The following is a 22,688-nucleotide window of genomic DNA, read 5'->3' as shown; positions in this document are numbered from 1 at the left end:
ACCACCCTACTCTCCTTTCTTCTTGCTTCAGAGGAAGAGGCTGCCCTTTGAGACATGCTTTTCATTAGGACCTTATTCCACCAATTATACCTTTTCTTTTTTGTATCTTTAATCTCTCCTTCTTAATCTTCTCCTAGATCCTTTCCCTCTGCCTAAAAAATGCTCTGACTCATTCTAAAATAAAACAACACAAAACAACAAGACCTCCCAAGAAACTAAAGATAAAAAACAAACAAAAAGAAAAACAAACATTTCATCATCTTGCTATCCCTTTAAGCTACCTGTTCAAATAAATTAGATCCAACCTATCAGGGGACAGCTCTCTTCAGATTACTGTACTAGATGGGGTTTATGTCTTGGGGGGGGGGAGATTCAGCTAACACACAGATCCTTTCCTTATTAAGTTAATGTTACAGTTGATATAGAAAGTTCAGTACATACACAAATACCTATAATGCCCAATGATACATGATCAACTTGTAAGAAAAGTACAAACAAAATCCTGGGTGTAATCTAAGGGGACAAGTCATTCCTAAGGAGGAAGAACTTCCTAATTAGGGAAAACAGGATTATAGTTATTTTAAACAATGAATATGAATTTAAAGAGAGAGAGCAGAATATTCCACAGATTAAAAACCCATTGTCCAAGGGATAATGAAAGGATAGACACTTCATCGAAACAGTTGCTGCTAATGGGCCTTTGTATTAACTCACACTCAGTCCAGAGTAGATTCAGTCCAGAATGATGAGTTAAACTTAAAAAAAAAAAAAGTACACACTTTAGCTTGTTACTTTCTATCTTGGCATTTGAAGGCAACTTAGTGAAATCTTCAGTTTTGGCTCATGTCCTATCATCTCCTCCAAAAAAATCTATAGAAAAGCCCTCATGTATAATATGAACTAGGTATGAGACTGGTATTTACTTCTCATACACAAAAGAAATGTTTAACACAAAATACTCACAAATATACATTGATAGAAAAACCTAAAATAGAATTCAATAACAACTTCTAGTTAAATTCTCCTAGGAGGTTGATACTTAAACCTCATCTGAACAAAAATGTTCTTAGAACTGCAAAATAAACATTGTTAAATTTATGTTTTGGCTCTGTGTAGCTGCCTCAAAATTCAAAACTACTGGTCATCTAGACCAGGGCTTGGCCTCCTCTTATTAGTGGCAGAAATTTTCCTTGTCACTAGTCAGTTCAACCCCATTGATTTAGAACCTCTAGATTAATCAAAATCATACCATCCCTTTCAAAAACCTGAATCTGTTTGTTTCAGTGTTAAATTTTGGTCACTTGGAAGTGAACAGAAATCTACACAAATACAGAAAAAGCAGTTCTCCACTGAGATTTGGACTTGCCCAGTCAGGATATGTACTTTGTTTTCGACAGTTGATGCTGCCATGTGTACTAGAATAGTATGACAAATGGGGAGATAGGGAGGCAGTTAGGTGGTGCAGCGGATGGAACACTAGCCCTGAAGTCAGGAGGACTTGAGTTCAAAGGTGACCTCAGACACTTGACAAGTGGACAAGTCGCTTAACCGCCATTGCCTCAGCAAAAGAAAAAAAATGGAGATAGGGGGAGATATATTATTAAGATGGAGAGATAGGATGGTGTCTGTGGAGTGCCTTGTCAAGCAAAGAACTTTTAACCTTACTTACTTACTTACAAATCTGAATAACCATTTTAGATTTTCAAGCTCAGGAGTATAAGATTCAACAACTGTTTATTAAGCACTTACTATGTGTCAGGCATTGTATTAAGTGATAGGGATACAAAAAAAAGGGCAAAAACATGGTTCTTGTTCTTAAGGAGTGCAAAGTACAATATGCACATAACCATGTACATTCAAGATATATTTGGTGTAAATGAGACTCATTCTTGAAGAGAAGGCACTAGTGTGAGAAGAGGCAAAAGAGGGGTCAGAGATATGGTGATTGAAACATATAAGACTCTTTGAATGGTGGTGCCATTGACAGAAAAAAAATGTTTTGGGGAAATTATAATAATTTGAGTTTAGGATATCTCTAATAGAAGGGGCTGGTGAAAAGCCAGGTAGACACATTCCAAAGAAATCCTGGATCTTAAGAGTCAGAGCTCCAGATTAGAGACAGAGTGATCTGCAAAGGAAACTTCTGCCTCAAAGGTCTGGAAAGAGGGTGAAGAGCCAGAAGAGCTGCTATGAGGAAGAAGAACTGAGAGAGAAACAGAGAAAGAGCGAGAGAAACAAAGATAGAGACAATTGGGGAAAAAAGATAGACACAGAGAGACAGTCAGACAGCCACATACACATACACACACACAGAGAAAGATACAGGGACAGAAAGAGACAGACAGAGACAGAAAAACAGAGGGAGAGGAAAAGAGAGACAGACATTCACAGACACAGAGAAAGAAAGAGGGGAAGACACAGAGAAAGAGAGAAACAGAGTCAGTGAGATAGAGATAGAGACAGAGTCAGAGACATAGAGACAGAGACTGAGACAGAGACAGAGAGAGACTGAGAGACAGAGACAGAGACAAAGAGAGACAGCCAGATACACACACACACACACACACAGGCACAGAGAGACAGAGAGAAGGGAGACAAAGAAGAGAGAGAGAGAGAAAGAGAGAGAGAGAGAGAGAGAGAGAGAGAGAGAGAGAGAGAGAGAGAGAGACAGAGACAAACAGAGACAAAGTTGTATCTAGGAAGCAGAGAGAGGAAAGGATGGACAGAAAGAGGGTATAGTTGTTGGAGTTGGCCCATCTCTTCAGTGCCAGACTTATTAAAAGAATAATCTTCATTTATCACCTCCAGTTTCTCACCAACTTCATTCCATCTTTTATGCCTACCATTCTACCACTAGATGGTACACTGGATCTGGAGTCAGGGAGACCTGTGTTCAAATTTGACCTCTGATACTTTCTAGCTATATGACTCTAGATGAGTCACTTAACCTATATCTGCTTCAGTTTTCTCCACTATAAAATGGAGATAACAGCATTGAGCTCCCAGGGTTGTAAATTGTTTAGAATAATCCCTAGGACATGTAGGTGCTTAATAAATGTTTGTTCCTTTCTCCCTTCACTTCCAACTTATTCTCTCAAAGGTTATGGATGGTTTGAGAATTGCCAAACTCAACGATCTCTTATTACTAGTCATTATTCTATTATTACTACTCATAATTCTAGATTTCCTTTCACCATTCCACCGTATTTCCTTTTGGTTTCTTTAGTGAAGTCACTCTCTTGATCTTTCTCTTTCCTCTCTGACTGCTGCAAGCGTATTCATGCTAAATGTAACCAATTTCAGGGTTCTCCTTTGAGCCCCCTTCACATTTCTTTTGAGATCTTATCCTCTATTAGCACACCTGTCACATCCACACAGTTGATGTTTAAAGCTCAGCCACATTGGAACTATGTTGATTGGTTAATAGGCTGCTGGATCAAGGAAATCCTGTAAATGTAGTATATCTGCATTTCAGATAAAGTTGCTCAAAATATTCTTGTGGGAAAGATAGAGATATATGGGCTGTATGATAGAATACTTAAGTGGATTTTTAATTGGCTAAACAATTAGATCCAACAAGTACTTAATAAATGCTTTTATTTTGAGGCACTGTTTTAGATTCTGGAGTTACAAAAACAAAAGTAAAATAGTCCTTCTCCCTGACTTCAAGGAGTTTACCTTCTATAGAGTTGGGGAAAAACAACCTGTTTACACATGTGAAATGAATACAAGATAGTCTTGGAATGGGATGCCCTGGAAGATAGGGGAAGGGGAAAAGCTTCATGCAGAAAGTGATGTTTGCTTGATGATTGAATCCAGAGGTATCAAACATGGCCTGTGGGGTTGCATGTGGCTTGAACAATACAGATATATTTTTACATATGTGTATAAATACACACATATATACATATGTGATCTTCTAAGTCCATATGTAGTTCATATGCACAAGTTCTTGTTGTTATCAGTGATATCTAACTCTTCAAAACCCCATTTAGACTTTCTTGGCAAAGATATTGAAGTGCTTTGCCGTTTCCTTCTCTAGCTCATTTCACAGATGAAGAAACCTCAGAGGCAAATAGAGGTTAAGTGACTTGCCTTGGATCACACAGCTAGTAAGTGTTTGAGGCTGAATTTGAACTGAGGTCTAGCTCTATCCATTGTACCACCTAGTTGCCATATATACAATTTGGTAGCTTTCATTTCTAATAGAACTTGATACCATTGATATAGATCAATGTGAAGACATGAGTATGGCATGGGAAAGCTTTGTACTTTATCATATCCCGCTTGACATTTTTGAGAGATTATATCCTCTATCTCTCCCCACACCCATTCCCACATTTCTTCAAATTCTGCTCATCTTACAGCAGTAAGCTTGTCTCACCTCCTTCCTGAAGCCTTCCCTGATCTCCCTCCCTTCTCTGATCTCTTTGACCGTAATCTCTGTGATTTGTTATCTGACTTTGATTATAAACTACAATGTACTGTTTACTCATTTCATATCAGTATTTATGGTCTTTCTTCCTACTAGACAGTAAGCTCCCCGAGGGCAGAGATCATCTTTGTCTTTCTTCTGTCTTCCTTTCCGTTAACACAGTACTGTGGTGCTTGATAAACACTGGATGATGCTTTGATTGAAGGACAGATGTTGCTGTATGGATTTTCAAGGCTGTGTCTAACTGATGCCAAGACAACTTGTTGAAAAGTGAACAATTCTGTCATCTTGTTTTTCCCCCCTTTTAAGATTTTTGTGATTTTTGTTTTCCTACTGAATCACAAAAGTATTTGGGGAGGGGGGAGAAGACATACCAAAAATATGATTTTAGAGAAGAGTCTATGAAGCAGATTCTTCCTTGACTAAATGTCCTGGAATCTAGATCTGCTGCAACCACAAGCTGAGCTATCTGGGAATGGGGTTTCAGCTGGATCCTAAATAAAGAAGGTACTTAAAGCTCAGGTCTGTGATTCTGATAGGCACTGGAGCTAAACTGACCATTTTTCTTTCCTTCTAGAGATAGGATTGTGAAAAGGGGTAGGGTGGACATTCTACTCTCTCTCCACTTTATAGATAGAGAAAATTAGAACTGGAAGGGACCCTGGAGATCATTTAGTCTAATTCCCTCATTTCACAGATGAGGACACTCAAGTTTTCCAAAGGGAAGTGACCTGTTCAAGATCACAGAGACAATGAATATTAAGTCCACCAACATTCATTGCATATTGATTTTGAAAAGAAAAATATTGTAATGGCAAATCCATCAATTCCAAGGAATTTGCTTCAATGTATTTTTAGATGCTTCATTGAATGATAGAGAAAGACAAAAAATAGTATCCTAGCACTAGAGAAATGGCATGTTTTGAGGAGGCAATATGGTTGATGCAGGACAATGTGCCCTAGACTGAAAATGAGATCTGATTTTTATCACCAGATCTCTCACTGGACCTCCTGAAGTCTGGACAAATGAATAAGATATGATGAAGGTTAAATTGGCTGGGGGTCCTTTGGTAGACAATCTAGAAGAGGGCTAACATAATTGACTAACATGAAAACTGGAGTTATCCATTGGTTTTCCCAAGGTCTGCTATTGTAGATCACTTAGTACTTCAGGATGGTACATAGATAGAAGGATATCGAGTCTGTAATATAGAGAGTGCTTGTATCTATTTTTTAAGTGTGTGTGTGTGTGTGTGTGTGTGTGTGTGTCAGAGAGAGAGAGAGAAAGAGAGAGAGAGAGACAGAGACAGAGACAGAGAAAAAAAGAGACAGAGACAGAAACAGAGAGATCTTATTCTATTTGTTCCATTTGAATGGCAGGAACTGTGACATGTGACAAGATTACAATTCCAATAAATGTTGGCAGTGATTTCTCTTCTTTCCTCCATTAAATTATAAAGACTAGACTATGTGTCTCATAGACCTCCACAGAATCTGTTCAAGGTGTGGTGTTGGCACCTGCCTAAGCTAGAATTATAAATCAAATCTAACAAGCTATTTGACAGGGATAAATGTAAATTTCCATATTTAGTTTAAAAAATAAATAGTACTAGGACCAGATAGGGGAACTCTGGCTATATAGCAGGTATGAGAAAGATCTAGGGGATTTAATGAATTGCAAGGTACTTTGAATCAGTTGTGCAATGTGTGTCCCTAAACTTCTAATGCAATCCTAGGTTTTAATAAAAGTATTCAAAATGTACAATTGATTGTTCTGCTGTTCTCTGGCTGAAGAAGACCATATGTAAAATAGTTTTGGGTTTAGGGAACTGAGTTGAGAAGAAAATGGACAAATTCCAAAGAACTCAAAGAAGGGTGATAAGATGGAGTGGACCCAAAACTATATCATCTGAGAATGAGCTGAAGTAACTGACAATGCTTAATTTGGCAAATTGAAGATTTGGAACTAGGGATTTAATAACTGTCTTGCATATTTGAAGGATTGTCATAAATTGAAGGAATAGATTGCTTAACTCTAGAGATTAGAACTAGATTTATTGGAAGGAAAAAGTTATGGAGTTGGGAGAAGGAGGCAAAAATATAAAACAGCAGATTTTAGTTCAGTATAAGGAAAAACTCTTTCAATAACTGGAAAATATAAAAAAAAATGTGCAGGGCTAGCTTGAGAAGTAATGAATATCCTAATTCTGAAAGCTTTCAAGGAAAGGTTGGATGACCAATTGTTAGAAATAATGTAGCAGACTTATGCTTTGGATGTGATGACTTCTGTGGTATCTTCCAACTCCAGAATGAGATTAACTCATGAATGCCATGAACATTGAAAAGGCTGCAGACAGGTCAATGGATCTTGTAGCTTACACCTGAGTAGGATCTCATCTATCCTCCTAAATGACTTCAAATGTTATGTATGAACCTTACTTTGTAAATAATGTCAAGAGAACAAAGTATTTTCCACATCTTCCTTTCATAATGTTCTTTGATTCTCCATTCATCTTCCAATCAGAGTTCAATAGATAATTAAAAACAAGAGAGGCTGAGAAGAGGGAAAAAAAGGGGGGGAGGGAAAGACCATCAGTAATTAGCCTTGAGATCAAAAAAGGAAAAAAAGGGAAAAAAGCTAAGTAGCTATATGACCTTGGACCAGCAGTTTGTCCTGTTACTGGTTTGTAACAGTCCTTACAGCACTAACATTATCTGAATCTTAAGTTATCGCCAGGATTCATGATGCCAGTGAGTTAGCATCCTGTAATGAGGATAGCAGCCATCAGTTAAATAAGTGATTGAAAACAGAATTTTCCATATCGGTGGGAATGTATGAAGATCATCAGCATCCTGTTGATTTTCTGGCATTAGTCACAATTGTGTCTTTCAGAGTTTTCCATTAAGTAAATGTAGGGGCTCTTCCATTCAGTGTCCATTGTAGGTATAGTAGATAGATACATGTGTTGTCTATTGGTGTCATGTGACTCACGCTGCTGATGGTGTACCTACTGTAATGTGCAAGTTTGGCTTGTTATTTCTGTGGAAGCTTCACATTCATGTGTGTGAACATGTGCATGTGCACACCTGTACTAAGGTTTGACATATCTCTTTGTTCATGTGTGGTCTGTATCTGTGTCCTCTGAAATACAGTGTTAAATTTCACACTCTTGAATCTGTCATAAACATGTGCACACATATCTGGGCACATTGATTTCGTAGCTTCACCTGGAATCAGGGTGAATACACCCTATGTGCTCTCTTTCTGCCTATCCATAGAAAGCCTGTGTATATATCGCTTTGAGGGTGCTGTGGGAAGGGATATGCCCTGTGTTCTGGGTATGGGTGTATGTTCTATGTAGCTGAATGAGATATATGTGTCCCTGTCCTTAGGAGGCACAGTAAGGTGGACAGAGGGCTATCCAGGGCTATCCAAGCACATGGGTTCTAATTCTGCTTTTGACACCCACTGGCTTTGTGACTCTGCAGAAGTCACTTCTCCTTTGTAGGCCTCCCTTTCTTCATCTGTAGGAGAAGGACTAGATGGTCTCCAAGGAGAATAGGATTCTCTGATCCTGTAAACACCAGGGTGTGCATGATGGGAAATATGTTGTATGTGAGTATACTTGTTTGCCCTGGGAGATCTGCACCTGTTCTTATAGTCGGTGCTGTGTGCCCTATGTGGGTCTCGGGAATTACTGCTTGCTGTTACTTGTATGTAGGTGTACTTTTTGCCTGTCCCACATGCCAGTGTGGCGGTGATGGTGGTAAGGGGGAAGACTGGGTGTCTGCCCTGCATACCGGGGTAAATTTTCTGGGAGCTGCTGCCCAATGAATACAGTGGTCCCCATCCCTTTACTCTTATGCATACGGGATGTCAAGCATCCTCTGTGTATGTGTCCGTGGAAACGATATGCTTTACATATTCAAGAATGTATGTATTCCCACTACATTCATTCACACTCCATGTGCAAGGGTGTATATGCACCTGTGTGCTCAGGGGCCACTCATGCTTGTATTCTGTATTCACAGCATGGCCATATGTGTATTGTACTCCATGTGCCTGAACCCGTTGTGTGTACGTGTATATGTGCACCCCGAGGGCACGTTTGTGTGCGATTTGAGTGTGCACTCCGCCCACTGCCCGTTAGCTACGACCCGAGGCGCTCCTCTCCCGCCCCGTGGGGCTGCCCCCTCCCCGCTTCTCTCTGGCCGCCCTGATTGGCCACCCCTTCGGGCCTCTCCACCTCTCCCCTATTCTCTCTCTCCCTCCCTCCTCATCCCCTCCCCTCCCGCTCCATCCCTGTCACCGGTGGAGCCGGCGGCGGGTCCCCGGCGGAGCCTGCGCCGCGCTCGGCTCCCATTGGCTGCCCTCGCCTTTGTGTGCCGGGCAGCTGCGGCCCCAGCCCCGCATTTGAATGTATAGAGGGGGATTGGAAGGGAACATTTCCATGGGCCATCTGTCTCTTCGCCAGCCAGCGCTGCCGCCGCCTCAGCCTCCGCAGCCTCCGCCCCGCTGCTGCCTCCGCCACCATCCCCTCCATCCCCTCCATCCCCTCCATCCCCTCCATCCCCTCCATCCCCTCCATCCCCACCTCCTCCTCTACCACCTCCTCCGCCTCCTCCTCCTCCGCCTCCGCCTCCACCAGCGCCCGGGAGCAGCGCAACAAAGGGACCCCGCGCAGCAGCCGCGAGAGCAGCCGCCGCCGCCGCCGCCCCAGCTTCCAGGATGGTCCTAGTCCACGTAGGCTATCTCGTTCTTCCAGTATTTGGCTCTGTGCGAAACAGAGGTATCGCTTTTTCATTTCGGGGTCTGCTTTGGAGCTCGGATCGCCGTGGGCATGGGAAACGGGGTATTGGGGGAGAGACCTGGGTGCTGCAGCTGGTGGGGAGGGAGGGCTTTTGCAAGAAAGCTATGTCTAGCCCTTTCTTTTTTTGGGGACCCCCTGAGTGTGGGGAACCTGCTCCCCTGAGATCTATTGTAAGGAAGTTGGGGTTTGGCTGACACGGATCTTTCCCTCCCCCTTCTTTCCCTCCTTCCTCCCCCCTATTTTTTTAATCCTTTGCGGCGGACTTGGTTCCCCCAAATCGCCCCCCCCTTCCCAGATGCCTAGATGCTCTAAAAGAGGGAGAGAGATCTGATTGTGTGTGTACGTGTGTGTCTGTATGGAGTGTTTGATTTTTATGTAGCAGTGTGGGCTTCACAAAATTTTATTTTGAGGTGTGTGCCCTGTTTAATTTGTATTTTTTTGTCATTAATACTAGTGGCTGATCGCTGTTTAACTGGGATCTGTGGCTCTCTCTCCTTGCACTCCCCTACCCCACCCCCCAACCTCTTGTGGGCAGTAGCATGATCTCTTTCTTTCTCTTTCTTTCTTTCTTTCTCCTCCCCCTCCCCCTTCTCCTTTTTAACCTTTTTTTTTTGTTGTTGTTGTTGTTTGTTTATTGCCTCTGTGTTGTGCTATCCCCTCCCCCCCGCAATTGTCTGAAACCGCTTTTGCTGTGAAGACGGGTTAAAGATTCTTGGCGTGGTGTGGTGTGGTTGCAGTATGTGTGTGTATGTGTGCGTGTGCGTGTGCGTGTGTGTGTGCGTGCGCGCGCGCTCGTGTGTGTGTCCGTTTGACTTGGAGAGAGCTAGACATGTATTTCTGTTTTTCCCTGTGCCAGACTTGATCTGTATATTTGGTCCTTTGGGGATTGCAACTGTGTGTGAGGTTCAGGCTGGAGATCACCTCTCTGGCCAGGAGTCCTCCCCAACGCCATACATTTGCCACCGGGAGACAGTTACAAAGCAGCAGGCTGGCGGTGGGGGTTTTGTTTTTTAAATATGTGCTATGGGATGTGTTTGCACGGATTTCCCTCACATTCCCTTTTCCTCACATTCTGCTATAACAATAGGCTTGATTTTTTTTCCCCTTTCTTCCCCCCACCCCATTTCTTCCATTTTCTTTCAATCAAAAGCAAAAACAAACAAACCAAAAAAAAAAAAAAAAAAAAAAAAACCCAAAACAGATCAAAAAAATCCCAAACCACCACCCAGTATTCATTTAGATTCTTTTTTCTTTTTTTTTCTTTTGGGTATTCTGCCTTTGGATACACATTTCTCCTCTTGGAAATGTTTCTTCTCCCTTCTCCACTCCACATTTGCCTGAAATCCCCACTGGATAATATCACACTAAAACAGAATGATGTCTACCCATGCAGACTCGCTCTTCTCTCAGTCAGCATTCCAGGTGGGGGTGGCCATACGCTAGTGCAGTGGGTTCCCCCTTGAAGATTGGCTGCCCTAGAGGCTTAAGTGAGCGTTAAAATGGAGACCCAGCCCTGACATAGCCAGCCCAGCCGCCAGTCCACTCACCCTCACCCTCATCCCCTGCCCCTTGTCCCCCACCCCCACCCCTCAACTCCTGGTGTGCCCAGAACGACTAGGTTGGACCGTAGGCCTGTTTGAACCGCAGTTTCTTGTGTGATGATAGAATGATGACATTCTGCATTTATCAAATCTTTTTTTTTCTTCATTGTGTAGCACAGTGAATGGTCAACTTGCTGCTGTGTGCGCTGTGACCCTTCTGCCTCCGCATTTAGCTGTATTGTGACACCCCTCTTAACCATTTCCTGTTTCCATCTGAGGAAGGCATTGCTATTTAAGCTGCAGTATCCCCTATCTCAGGCCTGCCTGTCAATTAGAAGGAGAAAAAAAAAAGGGCGGGGTAGGGTTGGGGGGGTAGAGAAGGAGATTTTTCTGAAATGTTAATCCCCCCCACCTTTGTTTAAGCGATTATCTCCCTATTACTTGCCATTTCCTCTTTTAGGGGTGTGGGACTGTACACTAGGCAGAAATTCAAACATGATTAAGAAGGATGTTGAGCCTAAAAGTATAATTATAATTATCCTGATTAAATCATTATCATACTCATTAATACCACCAGATTTCTAAATATCATTTCAGAAGACAAGATACAATTTCATGGCTTGAAATTCAAATTGCTTTAGCTGCTCTTAAAAATATATTTTTTACTTCCCTCTTTTTTGGTCCTCTCCCTTCCCCAATCCCCCCAAAAAACATTTACAAGCCACTCAAAGTTCTACTTTCCTGGTGTACACACCTCCCCCCAGAGGAGCTGTAAGCAGCAAAGGGGTGTGTGAAAGTGTGGGCAAAATTTAGCATGATATGCTAGGAACTCATGACCTTCCGATAGAGGATACTAATGCTTAAACCAACGAAGTCCTAAACCACAATCTTCTTGTAAAACTATTAGAGAGACTGTTAGCTTAAACCTGTTCTCTTTAGTTTCATTGTAGTAGTGTAGGAAACAGGCCATTTCAGAATAGCTGTAGAGAAATAACAACCATTTTTGTATCTTCATCTTGTTTAGCTAAGTACATTGCACTGTAAATTCCTGTTAAGTGGATTCATTTTGCTTTAGGTTTGGAGGCTGCGGTATCTTATTTTTCCAGTTATCTGGGTAAACATCGGCTTGCCTTGCAGCACCCAGGCATAACTGAACAAATTACATTTGGTCAGAGGCCAAAAAAAAAAAAAATTAAATTCTTCAATTTAATGTCATTTGTTACCATTCCAGAGCCTCTAGAAATTTGGTAGACAGAGGTTCCTGGCTCAAGGGGAGTGATTGCCACAGTTCCTTAAATATTGAGAACTAGTGCATCTTTGGACATTACATGTCATGCAGCCCTGGCCCTCAGTGCTGCCCCTTTAACTGTTGGCTACCATCTGTTCCCAAAAGCCAACTGCATGCCGGATGAACTGTCTTTAAAAACCCCTGAGACAAAAACAGTTACCACAGAATGGAGCCCCTAATTCGGGGTCCCTCTGAAATCACAAACCCAGAGAACCTTCCAATCTGGCAAATTTGGCATTTCATGGAAGGTAAAGGGGAAAAGAGTTCCCGGCAAAATGGGTTTCCATTCAACAGGGATAGCGTGTTCTGCTGTGCTGAATTACTTCCTGTTCTTATTTTGTGGGGTAATTTTTTCTGTATCAAATATCCTTTTGGTTGTGTATCTTTTTCACCTTTTCTTGTACTAAAACTAAAGCATGATCTGTATTTTTTTACATTCCCCAGTTGACAATGTAAATCGCTCGGTTAGAGACGTTACCCTGCTGAAATGTAATGTGGTCGTGTAGCCTGGACCATCTGCTCATTGTACGCTGCTTTTGTTCTGTTGCCCTTCCGAAGCATGGTGGGCCCGGCCTTTTTTTTGTATTGTGTGCATGACAACATTGTTACACACAGAATCCACTAATACTAATATACGAATCTCTCAATAAAGAAACTAGTTTTCCTATATTAACCTAGTGTGCTTTTTCTCTTGCTGTTTCCCCATTTATTGTCGTATCCTGCTGTTTAGATTTTTTTCCCTTGCTTTTCTATCCCCACCCTCACCTACTTCCACCCCTCCCCCATTGTAAGGTTTGAGTGAATGCCTTTTTTTTTTTTTTTTTTTTTTGGTTGTAATAGATATGGTGACTTTAATCTCATACCCCATATCTCTTTCCATTAGCAGTTTGGGGCACAAGGATAAAAATCCTGCATCCCACAAAGGGGGTTGGGGGTGGTCCACATCCACTGGGTTCCAGCCCTCTCCTACCACGAATGGCTCACTTGGGTACACACCTTATCCTTAGCTGCTGGGGAGTACCTAATCATTACTCCTCCTTGCCTCTTAATTCCCGAGTCAAGTGGGGTTCAGGATTAGGATACCGGTAATCTAGGAGCCAACATCAAGTGTAAGAAAAGGAATACAGTACTGAGAGACCGAATATTTGTTTAAAACTTTACTTCCTCCTCCGAATTTACAATGGTACCCAAAATAGAGATTTTTTGTCCTAGTCTAAACTGGAAGAGGAGAGGTGAGATGCTCTAATATACCCGAGGTTAGCACCACTTTCTGTGAAACAGAAATTCACCACAGTCACATATACATATATATGTGTGTGTGTGTGTGTGTGTGGATAGATGAATATTAAAAATAGTTGAACTCTGAGATTGAAACATTGCCTTAGAATTCCTGGTCAGGAAGCTCTTCAAAACAGCCCTGTTTTGATTCATCAAGTTAAACAGCAGGACCAGGGATGGTGGGAATAAGAGCACGGCTTTTCTGGGCTGTCTTTGTTTGACAGGGATGTGCCAGAGGTGCTGCTGCAGCCTATTTCCCAGATCCCCAGTGGCCAAAACCATTCCATACCACAATGAAAATTGGTTAAACTGTGGCACTTGCAACCTGGTTAAGAAAAATGACTTCTGACCTCTGTCATTATATTAAGTGGATTTTTCTGGGGGAGGAGAGAGGGGAGGAAATCAGGTCTCTTCTCCTCCAAAAAGAGATCCCCCTTTAAAAAATGCACATGTATTGTATAGGCATTTGGAAGGAAAGTAGTGAAATGCTTTTTCCCCCCCTCTCTCTTCTAAGGTGGAAACCAAATTCAAGCATTTATCAATTACACCTATTCAATTCCTAACCCCGAACAAGCCTTGTTAAATGAGGCATGTTAGACACCAGTGACATCAGTTGATTAAAGAAATTCATGGTTCTTTCAAATGGTCATCATTTTGGAGAGCCGTATCATTTTGCAAGGCAGTGCCTCCTCGCTTCCTCCAAGCCGTATCCTGAGTTTTCCTCTTCCATATTCCTTTTCCATGTATCTGGCCATCATGTCCCTCCTATGTGATCACACACAACACTTTCTCTCTCCCTCTTGGTGTAATCTCTGCTCTGGCCCTTTGTTCTCTCGCTAGCCTACCCCATTCCAGATTGGGAAGCTTAGCTGACTTGCTGTGACACACATACACACATACATGTAACAGAGAGAGGCTTGTGCTGTAGTTTGCATGAGAGGAAACATGCATGCCTACGGGGCTGATCATTTGATGACGTGACTGATTTTGTTTGTTTTTGTTATTGTTTTTGTTTTTATTTTTTGGTTTTGTTTTCTTTTTACATGAGGCAACTTTCAATTGTGTTTGTGGTCCGACCAAACCAAACCAAATCAACCCTTTCCCCCAACCCAACCCCAACAATACCAATAAATGTCCCCAAACCATAAAAAATAAAATAAATACCAAACACAAAAAAACCTTCCTAGACAGGTCCTAGTCCTGTTAATATCAGGTACCCCAGGGCTGTGTCATTCTTAGAGAGCAGCTTCATTCTAGCAAGGTTAACCAACCCCAAATTTTGTTTTTGTAAATTAGTGATAAAGCATGTCAAAATTGTTCGGTTAATTCATTTGGGGGTTCATTTAGTAATCTAATAATACCAAAAAAACCTATTGGATTAATGGGAACTCACACTGAGCAATTTATCATATGCATACTATACTTTGACCTGGCTTGTTAGAGGCACATTCATATCAAGGAGAGCACATTCCCCTTCCTTATTCCACCACTTTGGCAACCAAAAAGCTTTCATAGTTCATTTTCACTTTCTAATCCATCTAACACATCTCTGGTTTAATAAGTTTGACCCTGGGGTTTTGGAAAAGTCATCTATTAAGTTGATTCTTCATACTGCAGGCTTTGAAAAAAAAAAAAAAAGGAAGACTGGTAAGTTACTATGACAGCTCCAGGTTCTGAGAGAGGGACTTTCTCTCCCTAAACTAGTGTGGGATGAAGCCAACTTGACTTAATTAATGAGTTTCCTTAAATAACAGTTTTCCATAAACTGGCAAATATTATTAACATGCAAGATGAAAAAAAATTGACTGGCTTTATACCTTATATGCAGCTTACAAACACTGGCAATATTTTCTCTTATCTGCAGTGCCCCCTCCCCCTTCTCCTCCCTCTACTCTGTCCCCTGACCTTGAAATAATCATTCTGGAGTGTCACATTTGGAAACCTGTGGTTTACTAAGTCAAAGGGGAGAAGACAATTCAGAGAGGACTATTCTGTTCTCCAGATATATTGGCCTGGTCTGTTTCCTGGAGCATAAAATTTCAAGTGAAGGGAATGCTAATAATCCTTGAAGGGAATTGGCCCTACTTTCTCAAGCTGACCACAAGACAAATATAATTTGATGTAAGTCTCAGTTTCTCCAGGGCCATGAAAGTCTTTGAAGACCTCATTTCATTTACTTAGTGGGGGTATTAATGAATAAAATTAGGATTTTAGTATCTTCTTAGTATGGGTAAAGGGCTTTTCAGGTGAGGTTCATCAAAAGATTAATCTCTATGCCTCCAAACAAATGGAGAAATGGTACATTTGCAAGACTCAAAATGTCAGATTCACAAAATGTCAATATTCACAACCCAAGGACTTTTCTTTTTTAAAGAAAAAAAATGAAGTTAAGCCAATTGCAATGCCTGGATCTACCTCCATCTTTCTATTCATCCGTCCATCCATCCAACCATCCATCCATTCAACCATCCAATCATCCACAACTATCTGTGCATCTTTCTATCTATCCATCCACCCAGCCGATGAAGCATTATTTGGTGAGCACCTGTTTTAGTGGAAAGAGTGCTAGAGGCCCAGGATTTGAATTCCAGACCTCACTGTCTAGGTGATCTTTAGATAGCTGACTTAATTTCTTTAGGTATCAGTTTCCTAATCTGTAAATAGTTAGATTAGATGACTTCTGAGGTCCTTAATTCATTTTCAACATTAAATTTATTATCCTATGATCTGTATATAGCCAGTGTTAAACAGTGGAGACATATTAAAAAATCTGAGACTCCATCTCAGTCCTCTATTCTATAATCTTGGAAAGAAGCAAGACATATCTATATATATTGTGTATATATATATGTATACATGCACACACATACACGTATACGTATGTATTTCATTTACACATGGTATGAGGTGGAGATCTGACTTTTGGGCTCCCTTATAGTTCTGATATTCTTTGAAAGATAAGAGGAGACAAAGGTCACATATGAGCAGGAGTGAGCAGTGAAAGGTAGTAGATGGAGAGGATTTGGATCTGAGGAGAATACAAGGGAGAATATTCCAAGCAGAAGAACAAAATGAACAAAGGTAGGATTGTTTTCCAAGACTAAGGTGGCTGAAGAAAAAGTTAGAAAGACAGGTAAGCAATGTAAATCCTTTAATATCAGTCAAAGGGATTTGATATTTAATCTATAAAAAGTGGGGTGACACTGGAGGTCTTTGATCAAGTGGGTGAAATCAGGTTAATGAGACTTTTTAAAGCTCTATATGCCAGTTACTATGCTAAATGCTGAGGTTGCAAAGAAAGGCAAGAATAGTCCCTTATTCTCAAGGATTTTACAATCTAATGGAAGAAACAAGATGTGAACCATTGTGCCCAAATATAACATATACAAAATAACCTGGAGATGTTCTCAGAGGAAAAGCACTAATATGGAATGGAAGAGACTCTAGTAAGCCAAGCTTGAAATGATAAGTCTGTATGGAGCAGTAGATAGATTGGTCTGAGTCAGGAAGATGGGAGTTCACAGTGCATGTTGGAGCACTGTATGATCCTGGTCAAGTTCTTTAACCTCTCTGTGCTTCCGTTTCCATGAGAGAGTAGGTTTCCATGTCCTTTAAGGTAATTCAACTCTAACTCTATGATTTTATGGGGTATGTTCAACTCTAAATTTATCTAAATCTAAATCTTATGAATTATAGTGGTGGCATTGGGAGTATTAAGACGGGGACAGGTGACAGAAACATGGTAAGAAAGGAATATATGGGACTTGGCAACTGATGAATCAATCAGAGACTGAAGGAGAGAGAAAAGTCAAAGATGATAAATTTTGAGTCTGGAGGTGGAAGTTCTATCAACAGAGATGAGACAGTTGTATGGAGAAATTGGCTTTGTGGAGGGAAGATACCTTCAGTTTTAGACAAATGGAGGTTGAGATATAAGTAGAATATCCATGCAGAAATATGGGAAGCTATGGCTGGTCCCTAAAAAAAAATGAAAAAAGATTAACTTTGATGTTTTGAAACATAGATGGTAAGAAATACACTTAAAATAATGATCATGCTTTTAACTTTTCAAAGCATTTTCACAGACATGATATTGAGGTTCACAGTAATGGGACATGAGTTCAAATCCCAATTCTGTAACTTACTATACATATGACCTTGAATAAATAATTTAATTTTTCTGAACCTCATTTTCCTCATTTGCAAAGTCAGATAGTTACACAAGATGACCTTCTTGCTCTAAACCTGTGATGCTGTAATCCAGGACATCTAGGACATACCCCTGTAAATGTGGGGGCGATAATAGGAGGTAGAGGTGCTGGTATCCTCATTTTTACCAGTAAATATGAAAATTGAGACACAGGGTTAGTAAATAACTTAGAAAAGGGTACCAGGAAAATAAGGAACATTTTATATGATTTCTATTATAAATTATCTTATTCACCCTACAGAAGATACTTAGTCCAGTTAGTAATAATAATCAATAATAAATTGATAACATTTCTATAGTTCTTAGTCTTTGCAAGGCACTGTACTAATAAGCATTTTAAAATAATTATCTCATACTATTTTTAAAGGAGTGTTAGTATAGGCAAATTCTAGTGAATGAAAGGAAAGGAGGAAATGGGTAAAGGACTAAGGAAAGCAAAGTGAAGAAACAGAAAAGGAAAGAGGCCAGGAGAGTTTGATTTCAGATGGGAGACTTGATCAAAAGAAGAGTAAGGAAATGGCTAGAACAGTTAGAAGAGGAAGATTCTTGATTTAGACTAGAGGGGAGAGTGCCAGAGTTGAAGTGGGAGACTGAAAAAGGACAAAGTAGAAATGGGAGATGAATCAGAGAGAAGAGGAAGGAGAAATGGGCTTCAGAGGCATTATTCAGTCTTACCTTTGTGTGGAAAAACAGGTGAGTAAATTTTTACATTTTAAACAAAGAACAGCCTCTTTGGTGACCCGAGTTGAAAGAAAGTCCTCTCCCACTGGGAAATTGCTGTACCCTGGTGCGTGGAATTCACTCATTAGTGAACTATTCAGGAGACCATTGATTGTTTTTTAAAGCTGGATATGATCTCAGATAGTTGTGGTATCAGAGGAAAGAGTCCTTTCAGACCTGGAGTCAGAAGATTTGGTGATTCTACTACTTATTAACCCTATGACCATGCGTCAGCCACTCAGGCTCTTTGAGTCTCAGTTTTCTCATCAGTAAAATGGGTATAATAATAGCTGTAATATCTATTTCAAAGTGTCATTGTGAAGAAAGGGCTTTTCAAATGCTATGTTAGCTATTTTTATAGCTAATCTATCTCAGAATAAAGCATTGCCCTTTTCTCTCTAGTTCTTTAAAATGCAAATCTAACTGGAGGGATTGCTTATTTTCTCTCTGGAAAATCTTAATTATCTTAGATCCAAAGCCAGTGGTCCAAGTTGGAATTCTGGTTCCCTAAGGAAAACTTTGCAAAGAAGGCTTACTACTTACTACTACTATTATTATTATTTTTAGTTCACTGCCTCAGGAATGTTCTTCCAATGAGAAAAAGAATTTATTGGAGAGTAGTTATGATTGCTTAAATTCAAAATACCTGACCACTATGAATACATTTCAATTCCACACTTGATGGAGGAGGAAACTGAAAACAGAAAAGGTGACTGGTTTGCCAGAAGTCACACAGCAAGCAAGTTAGAGGTGGGGGATGGTGAGGGGAGAGTGGGGAGAGAATAAACCAAATTCAGCCTTGATGGTGATTGCTAGTCCAGAGTTCCATCTGTGGACTCCTTCAGTGCCTTGACAACCCCTAGGCACTAGCTTGAAAGAAGTATGTGCCCCCTTTCCCCCATTTTTCTTTTTTAGAGCTGCCCAAACCTTGAATAGATCTGCTTTGATTCTTAACAGAACTAAGCCTGAGGCCCTTTTCTTCAGGCTCTGGTCTCTCAATCATGGCCATAAACATATGGGTTTCTTGTTACCAAGTCTTAACTAGAAAGCCTTGATGTTAATGTCTTTTGATGGAATTGAAATGCCATGGGTCACAAGTTTACCCAGTCCTAATTTAACTGCTCCATTGCCACAGTTGATGTTGGCTATCTATTTGTGAGCACATGCATTTGCACACTTCTGTGCATGTTTGTAGGAGAAATAGCAGGGAGCTGAGGGAGGGAGAGAGGGAAGGAGAGAGACAGAGACAGAGAGAGGGAAAGAGAGGCAGAGACACACAGAGAGAGACAGAGAGAGGGAAAGAAGGGAGAGGGGAGACAGAGACAGAGAGAGAGAAACAGAGAGAGAGAGAGAGAAAGAGAGAGGAGAGAGAGACAGAGAGAGAGAGAGAAAGACAGAGTGAGAGAGCATAGAAGAAATATCATTCCTAACTAGGTTCATCCCTGTCCGTGGTATTCTATTGGGCACTGTGCTATTAGTGGAGTAAATAGAGGGAAATGGTTAGGGTTGGGAGAAAATGAGATATGGCTCCAAAATCAGGAGCACTGTTGTCTGTGATGGGGGCCTCTGGACCTTGGTTTCTTCATTTGTAAAATGGGTTGCACTTCTTAATTCATAGAACTGCTATGAGTAAAGTGCTTTGAAAGTCTGAAAGTGATTTGAATCATTTTCATCAAAAATAGCTAAAGGGAGCTATTTTTAAAAATGTACTTACCACATTCTAAGATTAAGTGAAATCATATTTGCAGAAACATTTTGGAAAGCAAATATAAAGCATTATTATCATTTTAATAACAATGATGATAGGGAATAATAAAAAGAGCCCTAAACTGGGCATCAGAAACCTTTGATTCAAGGTTCTAGTACCAAATGTGCCATTTATTGGCTGTGTGATTCTAAGCCATTCACTTATCTCTAAATCAATCTAACTTGATCTTATCTAACATGAGGGAATAGAACTAGAAGATCTCCCAGGTCCTTTCGAGCTCTAATATTCTAGAATTTCCTCTCATTTATTCAATGTACTTTTCTTCCGTGATTTCATTTCTTTCTGTGAAGAAGACAACATTAGTGACCCACTTGGCAGGTAAGGGAACTGAGGTCTAGAAAGCTCAAGTGACCCACCTTAGAGGCTGTAAGTATCCCAGCCATGACTAAACTTTCAACATCCTAACTCTGAGCCTAGGGTTATTTTTACTAACACACCCCAAAGCCTTGCTCACTGTAGCCTTTAAGCAAATAAGGTTCCCTCTGGCATTGACTCTTTATAAATTCATTTTTATTGAACTGTCTCACTGAGCTGAGCTGTTACAAAACAGAACCTAGTGAGGGAATGAATGGGGGTGGGGTGGGGAGCAGCAGGGCAGAAATGGGGAATCGCTCTTTCAGATCCAGCCGTTCCCTACCCAGCTTTAGGAACAATGACAGAAACGTCACCCACCTCATGCACGTGAGGGAGTAGGCATTGTGATGGTTTCCTTGATGAATTGGCCTGGTGGAGTCTGGGATAGAGAGGTGGAGTAAGGATATGGGTAACTGCAGCCTTGGCACATGTCTGCTAAGGGTTTGGGAGAAAGGAGTATAGAACTGAATGGTTGAGTATTCAGTGAAGCTTTTAGGAATTCAGAGGAGGTGAAAATTCAGTTAACACCTGTTTGAGGAAAGGACAGAAAACCCCAATGCCCATAGTTCTTTCTCAGTTCCTAGTGAAGGGGAAAGGAGAAGGAAACATATTTTTTAAAGCTTTCTTCTCTCCTTCCCCTATTTGACCATGTCTCTCATCCCAACATTATCAAGGATCACAGTTGGAGCAAAAGGCTGTTAGATGTGAGTCAACTTTAGGTAAGTCTTAAGGATATAGAAAATTTTCTTCTACCTCACAATCCTTGCCCTCTTCCCATTTTTAATAACCTGCCTTGGTACTGTTTTGCTGCTTCTACCTGCCTAGGTCTCTCAATCTCACTATGACTCTTATGGAAGCCTGCCTAATTTTTTATGTCACATCTCTTTAAGGTAGGATTTCTTATCCTTTTTTTTTCTGTCATGGATCCCTTTGGCAGTCCAGTGAAACCTATGGGTCCCTTTCTTGAAATAGTGTTTTTAACTAACTGAGGGAAATACTAAATTTCAGCTACAGATTATGATGTCATTTTTTTTCAAATCTAGGGTCATGGACCCTCTTGAAATCTATCCATGGCTCTCTAAGGAATTAAAACTCTTGCTTTAAGGACCCTTAGTCAAGAACCACTGCTCTAAGAGTTGCTTTTTATTCATAAAAGAGTATTGGTTAAGGGAATTGGAATTATTAAACCTGGAAAAGAATAGATTTAGCACCTCTCCTCCCAAGAGACTATGATAGTCTTCAAATATTTAAAGGGCTGGTATGTAGAAAAGGGACCCGACTTGTTCTATTTATCCTCAGGGAGTGCATCAAGAGCAATGGGTGACAACTATAGAAAGTAGTGTTTTGTCAATGAAACAGAAAAAACTTCCTGATAATAAGAATTCTCCTAAAATGGAATGGACTACCTTCAGAACTAGTGAACTTCCTGGGGAGATGACCACTTGTTTGGACTGCTATAAAGAGATTTCCCATTCAGATATTAGTTGGACATGAAGATCATCTCTGAGATGATTTCTGAACACTATGATTAGGTGATTCTGATATGGGTGTTAATCATAGTTACAGAGGTCTCCTCAAAATACTATACTTTACCTTAAATAAAAGATTCATATGGTGGGAATTTCAGTTCCTAGACTGCTGAAAGTTGAGAGGCATAAATATTTTTAAAGGGGGAAAGAGGTGCTGTCATAGCACTTCCATAATAACACACAGAGTTTCTCTCTTCCTTGGGAGGGTTCTCTTGTTGAGAGTTAGAGAAATCAGAATGTTGGAGAAGGTGAAGCATGGAAGAAGAAGAAAAGAAAGAACTTGGAGAAAAGCCTTTTTTTTCCCCCCTGCCTCCTTCTAGAGAAAAGCTGCAAGAGCTTCTCCTCTATCCCTCCTATGCTGGAGGGGAAAAAACACTGGGTTAGAATTGATAAAAGTCTCAGTAAGTTTGAGCCCTGACACTTGTGTGACTGAGGAGGGCAAGCCACATCATTACTCTGGGCCTCAGTTTTGCCTCTTTTGTGAAAAGGGGTGATAATGTGTAAATGTTTAATTATAAGCTATGGGAAATGTGAGCTGCTGTTACTGCTGCTTCCAATTTCCACCATATAATGAAAGATGTATAATTAGGTTCCAATGTACATGCAAGAGATTATTTTTCCCTTCTCCAAACAAGAATTCAAGGAGATTATTGTGGTCTCCAGAAAAGACCACTGCTCAAAGTGTCTGGGGAATAACTTTCTCGTTTGACTGCAATGGAAAGTGTCAGTTTTGGAATTTGAAGATCTGAGTTCA

The 22,688-nt window shown here is 40.7% G+C and overlaps 1 protein-coding gene across 2 annotated transcripts in view; it reads left to right on the top strand.

The window, feature by feature from the left end:
• The first annotated feature begins 9,134 nt into the window (after nucleotides 1-9,134).
• Nucleotides 9,135-22,688, top strand: part of ARK2C (arkadia (RNF111) C-terminal like ring finger ubiquitin ligase 2C) — a 161,007-nt gene continuing 147,453 nt past the window's right edge. For both annotated transcript variants that reach the window (XM_051969668.1, XM_051969667.1), the window contains exon 1: nucleotides 9,135-9,225. In XM_051969668.1, coding sequence (XP_051825628.1) covers nucleotides 9,165-9,225 — 61 coding nt within the window. In that variant the 5' untranslated portion in view covers nucleotides 9,135-9,164. The remainder of the gene's footprint in view (nucleotides 9,226-22,688) is intronic.

Source organism: Antechinus flavipes, chromosome 1 (assembly GCF_016432865.1).
Source record: "Antechinus flavipes isolate AdamAnt ecotype Samford, QLD, Australia chromosome 1, AdamAnt_v2, whole genome shotgun sequence".
Lineage (NCBI taxonomy): Eukaryota > Metazoa > Chordata > Mammalia > Dasyuromorphia > Dasyuridae > Antechinus > Antechinus flavipes.
This window is presented reverse-complemented; position numbering and strand designations above follow the sequence as displayed.